General features: G+C 38.0%; 2 protein-coding genes across 7 annotated transcripts in view; both read left to right on the forward strand.

Moving 5' to 3' along the window:
- Positions 1–125: 125 nt before the first annotated feature.
- Positions 126–15,225, forward strand: dmbx2 (diencephalon/mesencephalon homeobox 2). 2 transcript variants are annotated; one of them, XM_042512238.2, is made up of 4 exons: positions 126–821; positions 11,119–11,300; positions 12,648–12,823; positions 14,291–15,225. In XM_042512238.2, the coding sequence occupies exons 1-4, from the start codon at positions 730–732 to the stop codon at positions 14,810–14,812; spliced, it is 972 nt and encodes a 323-aa protein (XP_042368172.2). In that variant the 5' UTR covers positions 126–729; the 3' UTR covers positions 14,813–15,225. The 2 variants fall into 2 exon arrangements, with proteins under 2 accessions (XP_042368172.2, XP_087933691.1); XM_088077565.1 differs by lacking the exon at positions 126–821 and adding an exon at positions 10,369–10,502.
- Positions 15,226–16,604: 1,379 nt separating this feature from the next.
- The window catches only part of csnk1g2b (casein kinase 1, gamma 2b), a 48,702-nt gene continuing 42,273 nt past the window's right edge, over positions 16,605–23,033 (forward strand). For 4 of the 5 annotated variants that reach the window (XM_088077567.1, XM_042515025.2, XM_088077569.1 and 1 more), the window contains exons 1-2: positions 16,605–16,759; positions 20,350–21,137. In XM_088077567.1, coding sequence (XP_087933693.1) covers positions 20,910–21,137 — 228 coding nt within the window. In that variant the 5' untranslated portion in view covers positions 16,605–16,759; positions 20,350–20,909. Of the gene's footprint in view, positions 16,760–16,854; positions 17,007–20,349; positions 21,138–23,033 lie in introns of those variants that run through there. The other variant, XM_088077568.1, reaches the window with a different exon arrangement.

Genomic DNA, 23,033 nt, shown 5'->3' on the forward strand with positions numbered 1-23,033 from the left:
TTACATCTCGACAATAAGTGGATTTCCTCGAGTACTGTGCAAGTTTGACATAGTTTTACTTTCCTTTAGTGCTTCTATTTTATGATGATACTCTATATTTCTACTTCTACGTTTCATAAGAAAATTTCTACTGCGTTACATTTGTTTGACAACTGTAGCTACTGGATATTTGGCTCAGTAGGATTTTATATACAGTGTTTGATCAATTTATCAGCTACAAATTAAACTACCCATCAGCATGTACACACTTAATAATTTCAGGATGGTTGGACTGAATATTCTGCTACCTAAAAAATGTGCATTAACTGAACTAAGATCGAATAATAAGTTTAAAGTCATCTTATGAATAGTTGTAAATGTAAAACCGAGTTAAGTGTGTTAAAAGAAACAAGTTCAGTAAACTTAGATATTAAGCTGAACCAACATCTGTTCAGTCACACTGAGAAACATCGCAGACTGATTTACTTTCTGTTCACATTTTCTCAGTTTAAAAAGTAAATCCTTTTTCTCTTATTTGACAACCTTATATATTCTCAGATATGTGACGCTGCTCCCAGGGATTTTTCTTACATCACAAGTGAAGGGACTGAATTCTAAAATGTTATTATTATTATTGTAACAAAGAAGAAACAACCATGACTTATCTTAACATGTATTAAAGACTCCACAGGTCTCCATCATATATGTTCTCTTCCAGCTACAAAAAATGACTTAAAGCTCAAAGAATGCATGCTGGGATGGCGGCCAATATGTAGATCATGTTTCTTTAGGAACTTATGCTGCATTCACGTGTTTCTCAGATGGTCCCATTCCCCGAATCGGTAAGTCGTTCTGCCAACTTTGGTGTGTCTGTGAGCTTAAAGTTGTTATGTGGAAACAACATGGACGCTGAAAACATGTTATATTTATCGCTCAGAGCGTTTAACAGCGCAATAACAGTTTGAAGATTTTGTCCCAGACCTGTTTCTGCACCAGGAGGCTGCATCCCCTAAAACTAGCCACTCAAATATTATTTTAACTAATGAAAAACTTTATTACCATCAGCTGAACATTTTATTTCCTCTGCAACTTTGTGTACCAAACTTTTTGCCGACTTTGCAACTTTATGTGGCATTTACTTTAATTTTCCCAGTCAGGGATTTCATTTTTATGATATTTCAACACCACAGGAATGTAGGATTAATTTGTTAAAAAGAGAGTTAAAAAGACTAAAACATTTTTTTTTTAAATAAAAATAATTAACATTTATAAGTAATGAAATATTGAGAAATTTTAAAAAATCAAGGTCCAGGTCCAAGGCACTCTATTTGCAAAAAGTTCAAAAGTCTTTTATTAGACGGCTATTTCATAGTGAAATACTGAAAACACACACAGCAACGCAAACAGCCTTGTTCAGGATGTAACCCTCGGCACAAAGTTAACCGTTTCCTAAATTAAAGATTGTGAACACCTGAGCAAGAAGCCAACAGACTCACAAGCGACAAATGCAAAGTATGACCACTAGATGGCTTTACAGGATTTCTAAAGGAGAGAAAAAATAGGAACAAAATAAGAAAATTAATAACAAAATAATAAAAGAAATATACACACAGTATATATCATAACCAACTAAAGCACCAGACTACATGCATCAGAGCCACTACAAAAAAAAACACTGAAACTATTTTTTTTATTTAGGGTTATATAAACGGTGGCATTTTGGATATATAAAAAGTTTCCCTCTGCCATATTATCCCCCCCCCCCTTTTTTTTAAAAAAATAAAATAAAAAATATTGTTAGAGAAGTACCTTGGACGTTTGTTCTTTACTGAACTGTTATGTTGCTTACCAAAGAGCGCCTTCATTACACACTTGCTTGAACTTCTTTTTTTTTTGTCTAACATAAACTTGAAATGAATCAAACTTATTTTTACTTTGAATACTTAAAGTCCTAAATTGGAAATATAACCAGAAAAAAACATACTTTAACTTATAAAAGAGTATTTTTGCATTTTTACAAAGTTTTATGGCTACTTCACTTCAGTAAAAGATTTGAATACTTCCTCCACCTCTGCTGCACAAATAGTTTTTGACAGTGTGACAGCTTTTTCTCCGTACAGTGCAGGGCCTCTTGCGATCTATATATGTCCCTTTTACCAGCAGGTGCAGCGGCTGTAATTCTCCTTTCTTCAGCAGATGTGTAAACTGTGAAAAAATGGGAGAGAAATGCTAAACTGAGAGGCCCATCTTTTCTTCGGTGTGTTTGCCTGTTAAGCTCCTCCCGTCACATGTCAGTATGCATTTCCCCAGGCCGGGCCACAGACCCCAGGTATTAAAAGAGCCAGTTAGCTGGGATCAATACCTACACAATGTTCCAGTGACAGGGAGGGGGGCTTCCTAGTGTTTATTGAGTGTTGCAGAGATTTTGAACATGTGGAGCAAAGCAGCTTAGAGGGGTCGTCTTCATTATCAAATTCGATCAGTGCCTCTCATTCTCTCTCCCCAGTGATCACCTTTGACTAGCGGGGGTCACGAGGGGGAAGCTGCAGGCCGAGAGCCCCGAAACTGACCCCATGCTGAGAGATGAAGAGCTGCATTATCTTGGTGAAAGCCGGAACAAATAAACACTTTACTGCCTGCAGCCTCCTGTGATTAGCAGATTCATTGATTAGTCGATATACAGAAAATAAATCAACAGCTATTTTGAAAATTGATTACTTGTGAAAATCATTCAGTTGAGCAAAAATGCCAGAAGTTCACCGGCTACCACCTCTGTTCCATTGTCTTAATCTTCTATTTAATGCCGTGATTATGTTTGGGTTTTGGACTTTTACTCAGACAAAACAAGACATTTGAAGATGTCACCCTGGACCAAATCTGTCACATTTTTTATTCCAAACAATTAATCGAGAAAAACAATGATTGAAAATAATCATAAGTTCCAACTCATGTTATTTAAGACGGCAACCGATAGTTATTATTGTTCTTAATTTATCTGCCAATTATTTTCTTGATTAATTTTGACTAAAATCTAAAAAAAATGACAAATGTCCATCAAAATTTTCAGTACCAGCACTCTCAGATTTTACATTTTGTGCGACCATTAGCGCCAAAATCAAATATATTCAGTCTATAAGCAGCAAATTCTCACATTAAAGAAGCAGAAACATGCAGATGTTTTCCTTTTTTGCTTTCAAAGTGACCATGACAAGTAATTCATCATCAGTTTAGTTGCAAATTAGGCAGCCCATTGATTATTTGAGGTATCATGTCAACTCAGCGGTATTTAGGAATCTCAGTCTGTTGCATCCTTAAAGAACTCGTCTGCAGCACTGCAAAGATAAAAAATGACATGTTTTGACATATTTTAGTTTTGTTTTATACATATTATTGTTATTTATTTTTCCGTAACATAATTTTAAATATAAAATATATTATTACTATAAATTTAGTCATCTGGACATTTTCCTTATTTTTGGGGTTATTCTTTAATACTCCTCCCTTCTGTATTTAATGACATTTCTAACCAAGTTGGTCATTGCATTTCTTTCCTATGTTTAAAAAAAAAAAATCAAACAAATTTGCTCAGTTTCCAAAGGGTCAAATAGCTGGTGTGAGGCGTTTGAACGCAGCACAAGAAAACAATCCAGGTTTCAAAGGATTAACATGTAAAATATGTGCACAAGTATGGTGCTCTCTTCCTCTGGCAGCATCACTATTTGTGCACATATTTGACATATTAAATGTTCTCACTTTCCTGCTGCACTGACGGTTTCTCTCCACTTTTCTGTGTAACTTCGTTCCTCTTCAGTTTAAAAGAAACTCAAACTTAAATCGTTTGTGCACACAGTTCGTATTATCACTGGGTCTTCAAAGATGTCCCTAAAAGGACGATGGCTGTTTTCTCTCTCTGTGTTCAACCTTTGCACCCCAGTCTGGCCCACTGTGGGTGCCCTTGAGCCTCGGGACACCCACAGCTGCCTGTCCCTGTCCCCCCTTTCTCTCTGTCTTTAATCTATAGCACTCTCGCCCAATTAAGAGACTGATCTTTACTCAGTCCCACATATTGATCTGCTGCTGTAGCTGCTTATTCCCGTGCTCCCAGGGGCTGCACAGGAGACCATAAGAAGCTAATTGGAAGGTAATAAGTCTGGAGGTCTTATAAAGGAGGAATTATTAGAAAATAATGCATCTCTCAGACCTGCAGCTCCTCATTTTAAATCAATAAAACCAGACTAATGGATTAGTTTGTTCCCTTAAAAACGATTCTCATACAAAATGCTGTTCCCTGTATGTGTGTGTGTGTGTGTGTGTTTGAGATTTTTGTGTGTGTACTTGGTGTGTTTGCAGCCGGGTCAATGTCACTCTAAGCCCTGAGTGTGTCATAGCCAGTGTCAGGCCTCACAGCGTGATCCTGGGGCTTAAGAGGAGCGACTGACCCGCCGCCCGCTCTCCCAGTCTCCCTCAGGTCAAAGGCCAGCCGGCCCTATCGATTCCCCGCGATGAAGAAGCTCTCCCCTCTCCGGCCCACATGCTCCCGTACTATCATCGCGGCCCCAAAAGGCCCCTCAATTGTGCTTTTGCATGCCGATCGATCCAGTTGGTGTTGAGGGAGGGGGCCGTCCTTTGAGATAACTGACAACTTCAAAGGCCCCCTTCTGACAGGCCCTTGTCAATACAAATTTCCACTATTGATAAGTAATTAAAGAAAGCCTGAACATAAGGGAGGTTTGCTTTCTGAAACATCTGTTAAACAGGAGACATTAACAAAAACCCTCTTAGTGACAAGAAAAGAAGAAATGAACGGCCCCTCCACCCTCATTTACTTCAACACCTCCCACTTTCCACCAATGCAAATTTCATTAATAACTAAACTTTAAATAAAACAAGTCTAGAGCTGTGATTATTAGTTAATAATTTATTAGCATGCAGACAGGAAATTGAAAGTTCCCAACTACTTTGATAGTCCGTTAATCTTTAAAGTCATTTTTTAAATGCACCAAATAATTCCTAATTAAGGTTCTCAATTTTGAGAATCTGCTGCCTTACTTTGTTTTATGTGATCATAAGCTAGCACTATTAAGAATGTGGACAGTTTTCTCAATATTTTCGGTCACATCGTCACCTGAACCCAAATCTTATGCCGTTCAAATTATTTTCTGCTTGAGCAAATGACGCTAGATGACCCACAGCTGAAATGCTGCTGCGGAGTTCAGATCAGATTTGTTCAACAACTGTTTGTTCATCTTTTCTCTCAGTTGAAAATGTGGCCCATACTGAAGTCAAACTTTTGTTAAATCCCATCGAAGAGCTAAAATGACTATGATCAATCAATAAAAAGGAAATCAGAAGAAACATTTTAAAACCAAAAATCACTTATTCTAATAATAATAAAATATATCTTTAGCAATCTGAAGGGGCCACTTTGTGATAGATTAATCAAGAAAATAGTTGGTAGGTTAATCAATAATGAAAATTAATTTTAGTTGATGCCTTGATTGAGCCAGTGTGTTCTTTCACTCTTTTATTGTCAGGTTATCAGATCATCTTTTGATTTTTTGAAAGCTTATGAATCCTAAAAAAAAATATTGACATTACAGCCTTTGGTCTTGTTTTTATAAAGGTTGAGCGAGTTGTGTAGTGTGTGCTGTCTTTGCATACAATAATATGTTGAAAAAGTAACTGCCCACTTACTTGCGTGCATCCCTTCTGATGACCTTTCACATGACGACAAACGAGGTGACAGGGAAGAGGTTGTAATATTGTACCTTTAAATGGAGGCAGCAATGTAGATGGCGGAGGTCTGTGCAGCTATAAATCCTCACGTGTGGATGGAGAATTCTTCCCACTAATGTCACTATATATTATTATGCGTTTTTATATATTACTGATTCATTCAGTTCTGCCATTTTTTAAATCTCTTCGTCGGCACCTTCTGTCGCATCTCGCTTGAACTACGCTGCCTCCACGATCTCTGGTAGTACTGCTCACTTTCATCCATATCTGTGAGCTCCAGATGAAATGAACGCAGAGTCCAGACAGAAAGCTCTGTGTCTGTCTTCATAGCCAACGTAAATGAGCCCTGAGTGTTATGTTTTGGCAGAAAGGGAATATAATATTTATAACTATGTTTCATGAGTTTATAATCACCTGAAAAAAATAATCTTTTTTTTTTGTTACCCTAGAATGAGCTGTTTATGTCCACTTACGGAGTCCTAATCCATGGTGTCTGCCATGTTGTTTCTACAGTAGCCCAGAACAGACAAATCAAACCCTGGCTCTAGATAGGGCTGTTGTCTGTTCTGTTTTGAGATAAATTCAGCAATAGTTGCAGCAGTACATGGAAATATATGAGAGGGCTTTTATTAGTATAACTTTAATAACTTCATGTTGTTTGCCATCAGGCAGAATGAAGACCGACTGTTCTGACAGTCACCATTTACGTTGTCATTTTCTTACTGTAATTCCCTCTTGCGATGTGACAACAGTTATTAAACCCGAGTTTCCACCTGCTCAGCGGTGAGACTGTTGTCAGTGATGTGACTTAGCCTTTTGTCTTTTATTCACTGTAATCCGTGCATGTGTAAGTGGATCCTCTAAGAGCAGGATAACTCCCTTTAAGCTGTTTTAAACACTACAGGAGGGACTCAAATCCAGTAACTTCTCATTTACCTCTGCACTTAAGTCTTTTATTGCAAAACACTCACATCCTGGTGATCAGACGTGCTGCCCCAGCGCCCGTTTCTCACTTTTAAATCACAAAACTGCTGATAACTTAATGGACTATGATGTTGCTGTTGTTTAAAGCTCACTTGTAGTCAGTCAGCAAGTTTTTGGATGACAGGGCTGACTGAAGAGGACATTACTCATTTAGACTGAACCCTGGTCGTCTTGATGGGTAGGAGGTGAAGCCCTGCTTGGCCTGCAGAAGGGGAAATGATCCAGGAAGGAGGAGGGGGGCGGTGAGTGAGTCAGTGGTGGCGGTTCTGGGATGGGGAGGGTCACACACAACCACACTCTTTGTGTGCCTCTAATCCCCCCAGCCAACACAGCTTTGGCCAGGTTTCATCATGAAAGTGCCATGAAATAACTACTTTTTTTCTCTCCTCGCAGTAAATCTCCCCTAATCCTGCGGGCTGCGGAGACAAAGGCCTCTGGGACCTAATCCTGGAGCTTTTAGTGGGGCTGAGGGGCTGGCCGACAGAGCCTCTTCTAAATGACTTATTTCTATCGGACACTAATATAGCTTGACAGCCAAGAACGGCGAAAGGAGGAGGAAAAAAGAAGCACGGGAAAAAAAGAGCACAAACATTTTCACATTTTTGGAAGTCTGAGCAGTTTATTGTGTGCAAGTGTGAGAGGAAAAGGTGAACCCGATTATTTGTGCACACAGCTGTCAAGACATCTCCCATGTTTGTGTTGTTTATGAATACACACACACACAAAAACAATTTCTTCATGTGCAGCTGGTTGGGGTGGAGGAATGTACCTGTAGCATCTTATTTCTGCTTGAAACACGAATGTGAATTGAAAGTGAACGCAGGGAAACGGCTCTGCAGCACTTAATGATATGTAACAAGTTGTGCCCACAGCAAAACATTATTTTGGAGAACTTCCCAATCAGGAAGTTTACATGTTTGTGTTGTAAACTAAGAAAAGTAACTGCAATTACAGTGTATTTAAAGTAAACCTAACAAAAAAAAGATATAAAGTTACGTTAACACTAACAAAAACTATATAACTTCCTCCTACTTTTTTAAAATTACAATCAACCTCTCAAATTTTTAAACTGTGTTAATACTGTTAACAGGAATAAAATACTCTGTTACAAGCACAAGAGCTACTCGTGTTATTACTTATTATTAAGTATTACCATCAAGATATACTTAAAGCATCAAACGTAAAAGTGATTATATTCAATCATTTTATCTACAAATTAACTAGTAACTAAAGCTGTCAAATGGTTGTAGTGGCGTCCAAAGTACAATCTGACACTCTGAATTGTGGTAGAGTAGATGGATGAAGTAGAAATGCTGTCAGTGCTTGTTTACTTGTAAAACTCTAGTGTGGTTATGTATGCAAAACATCATGTGAACAATATTTCTAGTGCATTAATTTAGTGCATAACATTATTTTTAACGAAATAATCTTAGACATGATCCATTTGGTAGCTGTTCAGGAGCTTTCAGTCATATCACATGATCTTCCTCAGCAGATGGAGTCAAGGCAGAGCGTCTCAGGAGTGAGTGAGTTAGCGTTTTAGGACTCCCGGTTCCCTCGATATGTTCGATGGGTTTTTTGAATGAGTTTTCGGTTAGAAACCTGAAACAACGCCTGTGGCTAACACAAGCTTAAGAGACTTTCTCGTGTTTGTTCTACAACATAAAATTTGTGAACTTAGAAGCTTTTATGTATCTTCAAAAAAGGAGGCACTAAGAAGTTGCTAAATGAGACAGCAGAACGTCATCACATCGAGCCGCGCCGAGTGCGGCTTTACTGCCCTGCGGTGGGAATGTTGAGTCATACAACTACCTAGTTTGTTTGTAGCCTAATGTTAGCTTTTTACTTCTAGTGATTGTATTTTGGCTTCAAAAATTCTAAAAGTGGTGTTCATTTGTGAAGATTTTCTTGCTAAACAAAACGTGTATGTATCAGAAACAGGTTGGTTTTTTTTGGCCACAGAACAATCCAATGGAAAAATCCCGTAGACTTTTCGATGAGCGATCCAGGGTGACGCTGCTTCTGCGTCAGCCTACAGAAAAACCTCATCTATGAAGTACTCTATTGTCGATGTTCATTCATCTAAGCATTTTAGGATTCCTTGTCCATGTTGACTCTTCTGACCTTGAACCCAAACATAAACAAAAGTTTTCATTGAAAAATGGAAATTTAAAATAGTTACAATTTTATGATCAGGTAAACTCCATCTGGCGAGGAAAGCCATGTGATACGATCAAAACAAAAGCTACAACACTAAATGGATCTACTGATTAAAAAGAAAAAACAGTCAGTAAAAAGTATTTTCATATTTTTTATGAATAACTTTTAACTACGTCATATGCTTCATTGGTACAGTATCAATCTAAAAGTAATTACTTACAATATTTGTTAGATTAATGTAATAAAAAGTACTTTATTACCTCTAAAATGAAGTGGGGTAAATGTAAAAAGTAGCAAAAATGGAAAGACTCAATCTATAAACTGTAATTAAGTCAAGTATTTAAAAAGGGTTAACACTGTAACTACTCTAGCATTTATGACCAGAATATTAACATATAGTTCACAACACATTATTTGTCGCTATGAGCAGATAGTGTTTTATTGTTGTTTGTGTAAATGACGATAACTCCTGTGGTGAAGCACCCATAAGTGGAGGCTGGTTAATAAACAGATTATAATGACAATATAGTGTAAAGCAGTTGAAGTATTTGTTTTACTCTAAAAGGTTAGTGTCCCAACTGATTTAATGTTTTAAGATGACTGAATCTGAGTTGAGGTCATTTTGTAGTAATTCAACTTATCTTCTCAAATTCAGTCAATTTAAATATTTAAAGTAGTCTGGAGACAAACTTCTCTAAGTTAAAACAAATAGTTTCTTTCAACAGCCTATAAAATAAATGAGCAGTTATCATTGTTGACAAATACTGCACATTAATTAACTTGTTAAATGCCCTTAGAGCTGTATACAAATATCCTACATCATACTGTGACTTCAGTCAAATAAATTCCAAATTAGAGGCATTAAATTACATAAATTGCAAATACTCAACCTAAAAACTGTAATTAAATAAAGTGAATGCACTACTGGAGTATGGTTTATATGAAATGCACCAGAAGTGATGAAAATAAGAGGACTTCATGTTGGTGATGATTTGGTGTTTCCGTGTTTTCTGCTCCTGGGAAGACTTCTAATTTAGCTCAGCTGGATTTTTAAAGAAATAGTTCTCATTGAGGAGGGTTCAGATTAACTTCACATGGTGACAGTTTATGGGCAAAATATGGTGCCTGTTAGCAAAACAAACCCTTAGAGAAAAACCCCCTCCGAGGGGGGACTGTCAAAACCAGCGGTCTGGGAGAAAAAGGGCTGAGAAGGAGAGCACAATCAAAGGCTGTTATTTTAATCTGTCCTGCCTCGGAGATTAGCCGACCACATTGTTTTAATTGTTTTAACGGGAGGGAATGAAACGCTCGCTTATAGGGGGATCCTTGGCATAAATCTCTCAAGTTCAATAGTTTCAAAAACTTGAGCTCCTTGCAACCCCCCTCTCTTCCCTCATCCCACCTAATCCCGGCTAATACCTTTCTTTCTATTGGCTAATGGCTGAGGGGAGCCTGGGTAAATGCTTCTTAAATAGTCGTGGGTGAGAATGGTTTCGGAGAATTAGATCTCTGCCACGACAAAGAGCGCTGCTGTGCGAGGATATAAGGTAAAAACTGGACTAAGAGATACTGGACTACACGGCTCACCGGGTTCAGACTTCTGTGCGTAAAAGCGCACCTGGATCTCACGCTCCGGATCTCAGGTAAACGGGACGCTGAAAAAAAATCTCTGAGAATCCTTGTGGAAATCAGTGAAATCTGGTCTTTGAATTGTAATATTTATGTTAATAAATGTTGTTTTTACGGATAGTCCTGATGCAGAACAGGTGCAAAACTGGGTGCTGGAGCCAATCTCATCTTTTTAATTAGAGAGCAAAGATGTCGCCTAATTTGTAAGAAATGCAATAATAGTCATAATAACAACAGCAACAACAATAATAATCATAATCATGATAATACTTTTTCTACATTATTTGTAAATATTCCAACTGAGTTCCCAGTCTGAACGTGACTAAATAAATTGCCAAGAGAGAAAGGGGAATATTAGTTTAGGGAGCACTGAGAAATAATGTTGGACCCCCTAATGATAACTAATGTTCTGTCACAGTAGGCCTATTTATTGGCTTCTCATTCCAATAATTTATCAAATGACCAGATAATAATATCTTCATTTATTAATTGTTCATAATTTAATTTTGTCCTTTAACATGTGTATTTAGAAAGTTTTAGAGACTTTACCTGTATGGGTTTAGGTGTAATTTATGTTCTAATGCTCTCCAGTCAAACATGGTAAAATGAGTCTTTCTGTTTTTTCTACAGATTCAGTATGAACTCCTTGAATTTCTGCGGGACGTCCAGCGGTGTTGGTGCTGGTGTGTATCCCCTCCACGGTGTGAACTCAATGCTGTTCGACCTGCACCACCAGATGGCGGAGCAGTACCACGTTTACTCTGCGGCCAGCCCCGCAGCGCACACCCTGTCTGTGGCTGAGAGACTCGCAGGTGGGTCATCCTGGTCCTGTGACACTTCACTCCGAGGGCGTAGGTTTAATTTCAACATTGGGGGAGACACATGGAACACATATGGTCGTCAATCACTTAATTTCTTGTATTTTGGTGGACTTGTTTTGCATCACTTTGTGCCTTTTCTGCATCTATTTAATTATGGCAAAAATAAAAGCAATCTGCTACTTTCATGTTTTAATTAGTGGGCACAAATGCACATGTTCTTAATAATGTAGGGGAGGGTGTTCCCAGCCCCACTCCACCCCCACCCTCCCAAAATCTAAGCCTTATGCCTCCAGTGATTTAGAAACTTGAATATAACAGTTTAATCTGAGGTCTAGGACTATGGTATAGTGTTTAAAATATACAGGCCGATGTAAAATTACTACACAGTGATGTTACTAATACTAAAATGGTGTCCAGTACACCATCACAGTAGGTAAACAATAGATTGTGAATGATATAAATTAAAAAAAACTTAATGAACATTGATTTGTTTTAAGTGTACTGTTGGAGACTAACTAACACTTTTACTTTACTTAAGTACAATTTTGAGATACTTCACTTTATTATTTCTATTGTTTTACTTTATAGTTCTACTCCACTACATTTCAGTGGCAAATATTGTGCTATCTGCTCCACCACGTTTATTTAATAAAAAATAGCACCACCTTTGCCGGCTGCAATATTAAATGAATGAACACATTAATGTATCAGTTCTTATAATACATTATATAATAGAATACATTTATTCTAAAATGGGCCGTTCTGCAAAATAAGTTCTTATATTATATTAAGTATATTAAGTATATTTTGATACTGATACTTAAACGTTGATAAAGTACACAGATTTTACTCATAAAAATATGCTTCTCTTTTTTTTTAAATTTTCTAATTATCTGGCTTTATTATCATTACATTATAATTAGACATTAATGCCTTTTGTTGCATTGTTTTGTTGATAATAGCTTGAGTCAAATTATGAATGCAGTACTTGTAGTGGAGTATTTTTAGAGTGTGGTATTGCTACTTTGACTTACGTAAACAATCTTTATGCTTCTTCCACCACTGTTAATATTTGGCATCCACCTGAAACAACTGAGCTCACTATGAATTCATAATGTTTTTGTTTTTTTTTCTTTTTTAATAAAAGTCCAAACTGAGTTTAGACAGGTCAAAACTCTACAGCATCCCTGATAACACAGAAAAACAACATAGAAATGTGGAAGTAAATATCAAATGGCCTCTCTGTCATGTTCCTTATTAGTTGAGGAGAACTTGCTGCTGACTCAGTACATTCAAGTATTTTGGTGCTGACGTTTTGTTTTTCTCTGTCCTGCCCAGAGCTCATTCTGGAGGCTCGGTATGGCAACCAGCAGAAGCAGCGCCGCAGCCGCACAGCATTCACAGTGTCACAGCTACAAGCTCTGGAGAAAGCCTTCCAGCAGACTCAGTACCCAGATGTTGGCATGAGAGAGAGGTTGGCTGTCTGCATCAATCTGCCCGAGGCTCGCATTCAGGTGAGAGCACAGCTGACTGTAAACGAAACCAACAATGCTAATCTTTGTAGTTGTAAATTAATGTAAATACTTCGCTGGAAAGCATGAATAAAACCCTTGCTGCCTTCACCTTTGGATACTGATAGAAATTTCCAGACATGTAACTCTGATGAGGGGGTGAAAGTGCATGAACAAACACAAACACTTGTTATTTTAAGGAATGATACAGAAAACCTACCCATACTTGCAGTGGTGGAAAGTAACAGTTTACTCAGGTACTGTATCTAAGTACAATTTTTAGGTACTTGTACTTTCCTTGAGTATCTCCATTTTCTGCTACTTCAACTCAAATACGTTTCAGTCAGAAATATCATACTTTTTACTCCACTACATCAATTGAAAGGCTTTAGTTACCTTGCAGATTCAGATTAACAAAACAAAATATAATCAACTAATACATTCTGATGTATTATTATAGATTTTACTTCCCAGCAGTATATATAGTTACTAAAAATGGCTACACCTTTACTAACTGCAACATTAAAGTGATGTACACATTAACACACCATAATTCTGATCTAACAATAAAATATTACTTGCAGTATAGGTCAGTTTACTAAATGAGTTTCTATTATCTCTGACAATCTCTCATATGACAATATGTTTTTTTCTGACAGAGAAATGTTGTTCAAAGCAGCCTTAAACTGTTATTTCAATTTCCCTCAAATATCATGTTAATTACTTTTATTTTGTTCTGTTTATTTCACTTTCACTTTCATATCAGGATTACCTCTAAATTTCTACACCTGTTCACATTTTGATTCAGTCCTTTAAAATTCCTTTTAAGTTTTAAATGTGGTGTTCAAATAGAATTAGACCCCATGTGCCTCTTACTTGGTCCTCCAGATGTTCATATCAAGAAAAATCAAACACAAGAGGCACCTCACAGTCTTTTGATTTTGCTGCCAGGAAGAACATTTTGCTCTTTTGGATCAAAGTTGATGCCCCAATAAAAAAGTCATGGCACAGTCTTACAATGCAGTGAATAAACATATCTCTTGTATACTTCACTCCTCGGTGGATGCTGCTTTTTAAAAAAGTTTGGCCAATGCTGTTATCTTATCTGTATGTTTTCTTAAACTAAATCATTCTCTAATCTTGCTGTTTTTCGATATTGCCTATTTATATTTTGGATGCTGTCTCTATATTGTAGGAGGTGGTGAGGGTTGATGATGGATATAATACAGACTTTTTAAAATATTTTTATTTTCAGCCACTCACTTTGCCATGTCATGCCCAAGCTGTTTTATGTTGCATAGGAAAAATTTAATAAATATGTTTTATTATTATTAGTAGTAGTATTCTTTCTTCTATTATTTATATTCTTTCTATTATTAGAAAAACAAAAAAGTTTAAATGTTTGTAAATTAAAAACTACCTTTGATGAATCATACCATTTACATAAATGTATCTTTGCTGTTAATCCAGGTGTGGTTCAAGAACAGGAGGGCAAAGTTTCGCAAAGGTCAGAGGTGCTCCCCGCTCTCCAGAGACCACAGTCATGAGGAGGCACCACATCGCAGCATGGTGGGACAGGAGGAAGTTAGGACAGAAGACAAGCAGGACGTTACATCACATTGTGACAGAAATATCCCTCCTCCACACCGCTGCCTTCCTCCTCCTCCTCCTCCTCCTCATGTGAACACAAGCAGGGAGGTCTGCACACCTGTCGCTCCCTCAGACTCAGATGCACCACGGTGCCCCCTCCGCCTTCACTCTCCTCCACTTTTCCCCTTCATGATGGGGGAACGCTACAGCCACACGCCTCACCAGCCAGTTGTAGGAGTGCTGTCCGCCGAACTCGCCCTCCCCCCGGTGTTCTGGCCCATCATACAGCAGCATAGCTCCGCCCTGGGGGTTCATCCAACGTCAGTTAGTAAAAACTGTAGCCTCTCCCTTCAGACTGCTTATTCCAGTAAAGCTGTGCCTCACCCTCACCTGGGGCTGTAACTGCAGACCTGTACGCCTATAGCCACAGATCTCTGCTCCGTCTGGACTCAAATATACCTGAAATGTGGGAAAACAGGAAGAGAAGGACTTGCTCCTATAAATGTGACAACAGAAAAATATGTTGTTGTTTTTTTTATTAAGAGAGCTTTATTGAATACCTGCCTGTCTGTAGGGATGTAAAGCTGTACAGTCACGTACTTCCAAGTCTGATTTGGGTCTGCTTTAATTTACGCCTACAGGTTGGAGGAGTATGGTTGAAGGAGGCTGTCGTTTAATCTGTTGCCACATTTAAAGAAATCTTTCTGCATTATTTTGCTCGGACCGCTGACAAGTAGCTCCACAGTTATAAAGATGGTCAAAGCATTTAAAATATGTTCCGCATTGTAACTAATGTGCAAAATAAACTTATTTGTACAAGAGTTCTCTGTTATGCTTTATTTTTTTCCTTTTGGTTTCAGCAAGGTTCAGTAGTACTGTCAATAGGACAGGTTTCACTCAGGACATATTTACAAGACTACAAAATATTATTTGTACTCAAAATATGCAGACTTTTTGTTAGAAGGCTGGGTGATGATTCAGTTGTATCATTTATAAACAGTGTAATTTATGGGCAGATATGAGACAATGGGCCCCTGAGCACAGATATTTGTGGTGGTTTTGCCTCTTTTTTGTTATTGTGTGTGTGTGGGGTTTATATATATATATATATATATATATATATATATATATATATATATATATATATATATATATATATATATATATATATATATATATATAAACCACACACACACACATATATATATATATATATATTGCCCAGCCCAAGTTGTGAAGTTTTTTGGTATATAAAATATATCAAATTACCTTTGATACTTGAGTAAGCCCAAAGTAAATATTACATATTATTGGACTTTAACTTAACTCAAATAATATTATCATATGTGACTTTTACTAACTGCAGTTTTACTCAAGTATGGCTTTCAGGTCCTTCGTCCACAGTGTTGGGAAGGTTATTTTTGAAATGTAATGGGTTACAGACTACAAGTTACCCTTACAAATGTAATGATTTAAGTTACTATACAATGACTTCATTAAAGTAATGTAACTTATTACATTTGATAACTTTTGGATTACTAATCCAACAAATGTTTTAAACAGGGCAATAAGACTGAAAAGACCTAAAAACATAAGTGCATAAATGTTGCACTCAGATTTGTCTCAACAGCTGTGCTGACCTGCATTGTCTAAATATATGCCAAAAGAAGGCATTCCTGCATGGCAAAGAGATGTAAAGCAACATAATTAATGTTTTATTCAACATATAAACGTTTTGCTGAAAAGATTTTCATAGATAACCTCGTCTTAATCACCACCATTTTGATTAGTAACTGTATTTCAATTAGGCTACACATTTTTTCTCAGCAACTGTAACTAATTACAAGTACATTTATTTCCTATTTTATTACTGTAACTAGTCACTCCCCAACACTGTTCATTCATCACTGACCTGGTCACACGTTGGATGCACCTGTGGCTGGCAAACCCCCCCCAAAACAAACATGTTTGAGAGGATCATAATAAAGACGACAATCCCCTACTTTGTGTTTAATTAACAATCTAAATACTGTAATCGTGTCACACATGTTTGGCAGCAGGTTATAGACATTTGAATGTCCTCACACCATCTTATCAGTCATTTGAGAGCTACGCAATCAGCTACGCTCGCCTGATGTTTTGCTTTATTCCTCAAACCAGTTACGTCAGTTTTTCAGCGTATCACAGTGCTGTGAGCCAGCATGACGCTGTGCCTGGGTATCGGCAGCTGAGGGAGGCTTAAAGAGACAACAGCAGAATCATAGCAACTTGAGGGCAAGAGAAATGAGAAAGATACCCACAAACGGAGAACCATGACTTCGACTACGTTTCGATAGCTGAAATTAAAAGGTAACACGCTTTCCTTCGGCGACGGCAGTGTGTTTGTGAGTGTTGTGTATGAAAGACACCGTCCCGCCGTACATTTTTGCTAATGTTTCGTGTGCTAGCTTGCTAAATGGCTAGCTAGTGAGCTAAGCGGTAAGAGATCCCGGGCTGCCGTCGGTGTGCAGTCGGTTGTTCAGGATTGAGGAGTTGCCCGGCAGCGGTCCGGGTAAAGGCTGTAGGCTAATCTGGACTCTAAAGACCATACTCTGAGGTGAAACAACGATCATTTTTACCATATTGTTACTCCAGTCTGTGACATTAACCAGTAACAGCGTCGCTTGGGACGTAGTTATTTCTCAGTTATTAAGCGTTTACTAACTAACCAGGTTAATGTAGCTCAGGCAATGGCAATCAATGAATATTTTATGCTCTGTCCTGCTTGTTCAAATCGCATTCATTTGCTAACGGTTAGCTAGTTTGTGTTTTTATGCTACAGTGTTGTTAACAGATTAGCTGACGTTACATCGATAGCTGTTTTTTTTTTTAAATCAGGCGTTGGGCCAAGAGAAATGGTGTTTTTTGGTAGGTGCAAGCTAGGTTAGCTGCTGTGTGACTGCAACGTCAAGATAAACGTACACTCAATATTAATTTACCGATAATGCGGTGTTGAGAGTTATAGCACAAGAAAACAGTTCAACTGAAACCAGCTGGCCATGATTGAACCATATTAAGCTAACTTGAGCTTGCTAACTAACGCTAAGATAGCTTGAGAGTCTATCGGCCTAGTCCGCCGCACCAGCTAGTGCAGTGTTAACCGCAGGCTTTCTTAAGACATTTAATCGACTAAGTTTGCTTAAAAGATTCAATTATCCCTTTCTCATATTGTATCGTTAAACAAGGTTCGTGTTATCAAAGAGAAAAAACCGACAACGTTGCTTTGAATTATCCGAAACTAACCGCTAAATGACAGCTGCCAACCACTATCCGATAGCCAGTTAGCTCTTAGCTAGCATTCATATTTTGATATTTTTCTGCCAAGGGCAAGAAAATGTTGTCAGTCGGGTCCGGATATAAACATTATTGTCGGTTTGAAGGTCTCTGTTGGAATTCGGATTCATATGAATGATGTTTGATATCGTTTTGTGTCGTGTTATTGTCAGCTAACTGTATCGACCACAACGTTGATTGTAGCAAGCTGAAGCTAGATCCTAAGGTTTCGTTTCGGCGAGATGTCATTCACAGTTTATTTTCTCCCTGTGTTTTTAAGTGCCTCTTTAAAATATAGAGTATGCCACTCAGTCAGTATGTTTTAAACAGCTTGGTAGCTGTATCTAGCAGCTGACACGAAAATCAAAACACAACTTCCTGAAATGAGACAGTCTAGACATTTGGGCCAAGATGGCCAAAAAGTTATCTGAAACAGAGAGTTGTTACAGCTGTATATTTTTAAGGGATATCTATCCTTTCGTGTGTTCAAACATTATTACAATGTCTTTAAAGCACGGATAAGTGTGGGGTTTTTTTTTGGGTCACCTTGACAAATGAAGTGCTTGTCGTGGTGCACTTTGTTATTTCATGTTTATTACCCTTTCAGATCTGGTGACCCGATAGTCTAGTCCAGTCTAGTCTCGTCTTTTTCTTACAGTAGGTATTGCCTTGCGTCATACTACAAGCAAGGCATGGCATTGTAATGATTGACTGCATTCCTTTTTTAAAAATGTGTTCTGTATCTCAGGTGTACAGACTGAAGTAGTGATAGAGTTACAGTTGTAATGGTTTAAGATTTTCACTGTATGATAATTAGAAAATATTGTGGTTTTACAGTGTCACAGTAGTACAGAATTATTATTATTATTATTATCAGTCAGAATGAGCCATAAAGGAATGAAAACAGAAGGGTTAATTTTGGCTGAACCAATGTCTTATCAATATAATTAAGACTTGAGACCATTTTTGTAATGAAAGTATATGTAAAAACTACCTCCTTTGATAATAACTAAAATAAAGGTGAGATTTTATGTCCTGGTGCATTTTTTTTTCAATTTTGTAGATAAGCGAATGTTCACAGTATGATAATTGTCAACTTTAATATCACAGTATACCTTAAAACCAGTATATTGCCATAGCTCTAGAAAGAATACAGAGATACTCAAGATTTCAGTGAATATGTATGGGTTGTGTCATTGTTTATTAATTCACACATGCACCTTGAAACGTTCCAGACTTCAGTAGGTGGTGTACTTTTAATATAGCTTTTTCGCAGAAAATGCCATTTCGCCAACTCCTTGTGGAATAAAATTTCTGCAGTACAAATAAAAGTCACAAAGTACCGTATGTCTGAATGATTTCAACAAATAATTTACATGAATAATGCACATTCATCGGCATCCTTTTTTTTTTTTTAAGTCCTGTGATGCCTATATTCATTCTTAGTCTGGCAGATACAGCTCAGCTAGCTGTAGACCACACTGTATCCAAATCCTTCCAATAATATGCTTTCCAACGATGCAAATGTTATGATGAGATGAGGCATTACAGCAGTCATTGATCTGTGTAAGTGCCTTTCCATAGGAAAGAGTAGCTGCCCATTGCTGGTGCCTGCATTACCTGCAGCTGTCTTCAGCACCACTAACATCTTAGATCATGGACTGAAGGGAGTTAGGAGGAGAGCCGCTCTGGACAGAGGCGTCTGCATGTGATCATTCACAAAACGCTGCATAAAGATGGTCAAGTTACACTGCCAAAGAAAACTGAAATTATGGTTTTGATTGACGTTGTTTGTGTCTGGCATTGCTTCTATTATAGTGTATGGCTTAGGCTCATATCTGTTGCTCTTTTGCTTTTACTTTGTATTTAATCCTAACCTCTTTTATGTGTATTTGTATGCATTACCAGAAGTGTGCAGATCTCTTGTCAATGTTCTTAATTTGAATTTACCTGAGGGTGTACATATCTGCAAAAGCTGTTGAGGATTGAGCCTTAAACTTAACTCAACAGCGTTTCAACAACATTAGATACATTATTTTCATTTATAGGAATGTCATTTTGGGATCTACAAAACACCAGTGAAGCACTATGCCTTTGTCTTTCATAAAATAGGTTTAATTGTAAAAGAGATCTTTTTTCCTCATGCCTTAGGTCCACTGTGGAATATTTCCGCCCATATCGATTGCTTTATTGAATTTGCTTTCGCCGGTCTGGAGCAAGATCTCATTTCAGCTGTAGTAAGGAACAGCCACAGTAGACATAATTTGATCTTCAAGTAAAAGGTTAAAGTTTTATTTTGAAAATGTTCATTTTTTCATGGCCATGAAGTGTTGAGAGAACAGATAATGATGAATTAAGTTTTCCGATATTTTGGCGTACAGTGATTGCTTCGCAGATTATGCTTACTTAGTGTTTGACGGTACATTTAATTGTATGTGTAGATTGGGATGGCTACTGCAGAGGGTATCTCATCTGCAGTTAATTAATACAGAGAATATGTGTTTTCCTAAAATTTGAAATCTTTAAACATTAAAAAAGATAGTGTAAAAATAAGTAACGTCTGAGTTTATATGTGACAGGCTATACAGAAAACAAACTGATTTCTGTCTGTTTTTTCACTTTCTCAGATATCCAGCTGCCATCAAATCCATCAGTTCCTTCTCCTTGTCGCTGTTTCCTCTCCCTCGTCTGCTGTGGCCCTGCAACATGGAGAGTGTCCACTGTGTCACTGAAGGCTGACCAGAAGAAATGAGGCACTCTAGGAGATGTTCCCAAGTGGCCTTGTGGATGCAGTAGCTGGGTTTCCGAGTGCTTTTTTTATGACTAGCATTGTATGTGCGACTGTGGGCACATCCTAGCACAACCTGCCTATTCTTCAGGCAGGGACATGCTACTCTAAGACTGGAGCCACAGAAACACACAAGAAAAGAGCCCCTCTGATAAACAAGGAAGAGAAGAAAAAGGGAAGCACTCAGCAGAAGAACTGCCTGATAGACACACGGGGCACTTCAGCTCATTTTAAGTGTCTTCTGAACCATCGCACATTTTAACAGCAACACCTTTCCTCTGTCCTGCAAGATTTTGTCTCCCTCCCCCTCCTTAAAGTGTCCTCTGTCGTTGTTATTGGAGTTTCTATGGTTTGCATGGCTGGAGAATAACCGTGGAGAGGCCAGGGTATCACAAGCTTATGGATTTTGATAAGAGAGGGGGCAAGGGAGAGACAGAGGAAGGGAAAAAGATGTCTAAGACAGCAGGCAGCAGGACTGGACATGGGGGCCGGAGTTCAGGGACCAATTCTGGAGTTCTTATGGTTGGCCCAAACTTCCGTGTGGGTAAAAAAATCGGCTGTGGGAACTTTGGAGAGCTGCGATTGGGAAAAAATCTCTATACTAACGAATATGTCGCCATCAAATTGGTAAGTGCATCCTCAGGGTTGGTGAAGGAATATAGAAATATGACCTCACAACCCTCTTACCTGTGGTTTATTGTGCTTTATGTTGGCAGTTAAAATTATGTGAAACGTTTGTTTAAATGGTCAGCAGACTCTCTGAGTGCAGTTGACTCTTTCACCTAAGAGAGTTGGGCTGAGGAAGTAAATAGGAACGGCCCCACACCCCCTCCTCCCACAGTTTGGCCCCATGTGGTGTTAATGAGTCAACTATTCTCTGCTGGTGTTTATCAAAGAGGTGAAGAAAACTTGACTAGATATTATCTCTTGTACTAGTGGTTTAAGGTCCGCGCATAAGATAAATTAACACATATTCCATTTTATTGTGCAAAATGTAAACAACATGTGAGCTTAGAGCACAATGACATAAAACATTTTGCAACTATGAAGTGCAATTACTTAAAACGTAGTAAATAAACAGCACTGCAACCAAAAAACTGCTTATTATTGCTTCAAGACCAGTGACAAAAAATGCTGAAAAGGCACAGTATGTCAATAGGCCAAATAATAACAAGTACAGGACATAAAATAGTTGCTGTACTGGAAAAGAAGAGGGTGGTGTGAAAAATTAGGCCCTTAACATTCTGTAGGTCTGTACCTCAAAATAAAGTTATTGTTTTTTATGTTTTTGTTTTTTTTAAAAACTTGACATGAGTCACTTGAGGTCCATTCAGAATGGACCCCCAACCCATTTTTGGACCACGACCCACCAGTTGGGAACCACTGTCTTAAACCTTATCTTGACTGGCCTTTTTCTCACATGGCAGGCATCTTTTTTTCTCTTATAAATTGAGGACAAACTGCAATTAAACTCCATATTTTTCAACTCTAACTTTTTTTAGTTTCTAAAGGTTTTCTTAAACAAGTACAGCAACGCTAACTTGCTCCTCTAGGGTGAAATGTAGGCATTAGATGTTTTCATAATGTAAACAGTATTTATAAAACAGGGTTCCTGTTGATCCTTAAAAGGTCTCACAGGCATTGCTCTCATTGACCTAAAATGAAGGCCTTAATTGGTATTAAACTGTCTTAAATCAATATTTCAAAAGTCTTAAAAATGCAGAAACATGGGATGTGGGATTTTGTACTTTGTAAAATCTTACAATTATTGCTAAATAAAAAAAACAAAAAATGTAATGTATCTCACAGTTACGTCACCTTAAAGTCATATTTTATGTTACAGTAAATATTTGGGCCAAATACATGTTGTAGGAGCCCTGTAAAAGCTAAAATGTCAAACTTCCTATATCACCCACATTTTCCTCAGTCATTGGAGTTAATGTCAATCCCTTTGGAAGCTCTCCCTCTAATAAGCTCACACCAGGCCCTATGAGCAATCAATAATTTACTATGTCTTTTTGTTTTGTGTCAGCATGAACCTTTTTTTCAGAGCCACTGGTTTAGTACAGACAGGCTGTGAGAAACCACATGAAATGTCAAGGCCTGTTTGTTTTCTGATTGTTAGATTCTAGGCCAGCTAGTTGCTGCTCAACCATTTCCTCTGCACATCAGCTTTCGTCTTCACATCGTTTCTTTGCTATAAATGTGTTGCCACTTGCAGCGCTTCGATCACCAGCAGATATATTTTGCCTCCCTAACAATGCCTTAATGTAAACAAGGCCGTACTCAAACTCCAGTTAAGCAGTCATACTGGGGCTGATGGGTGGGCTTGGCGTCACATCCACCACATCGTATCTCCCAGCGAGGTCATTATCTCTGAACGGGCATCCACTGAAGGCTTTGCTAACCACATAGAAGGCAGAGGTTAGCAAACAGCTGTAATTGCAGTTCTCCTCTCCTCTGAAATCTCTAGTTGCGCTGGCTGCCTCTCCCCCCTTGCCTGTGAACCCTCCCATCTGTTTG

Source organism: Plectropomus leopardus, chromosome 5 (genome assembly GCF_026936395.1).
Source record: "Plectropomus leopardus strain MGB_pleo_1.0 chromosome 5, ASM2693639v1, whole genome shotgun sequence".
Lineage (NCBI taxonomy): Eukaryota > Metazoa > Chordata > Actinopteri > Perciformes > Serranidae > Plectropomus > Plectropomus leopardus.

Excerpts from the sequence above, each read along its gene's own strand:
- dmbx2 (XM_042512238.2), top strand. The coding sequence starts at position 730 with ATGCTGGGATGGCGGCCAATATGTAGATCATGTTTCTTTAGGAACTTA. Across the intron at positions 822-11,118 it reads TGGTCCCATTCCCCGAATCG|ATTCAGTATGAACTCCTTGA; the intron begins GTAAGTCGTTCT and ends TTTTTTCTACAG. Across the intron at positions 12,824-14,290 it reads TGCCCGAGGCTCGCATTCAG|GTGTGGTTCAAGAACAGGAG; the intron begins GTGAGAGCACAG and ends CTGTTAATCCAG.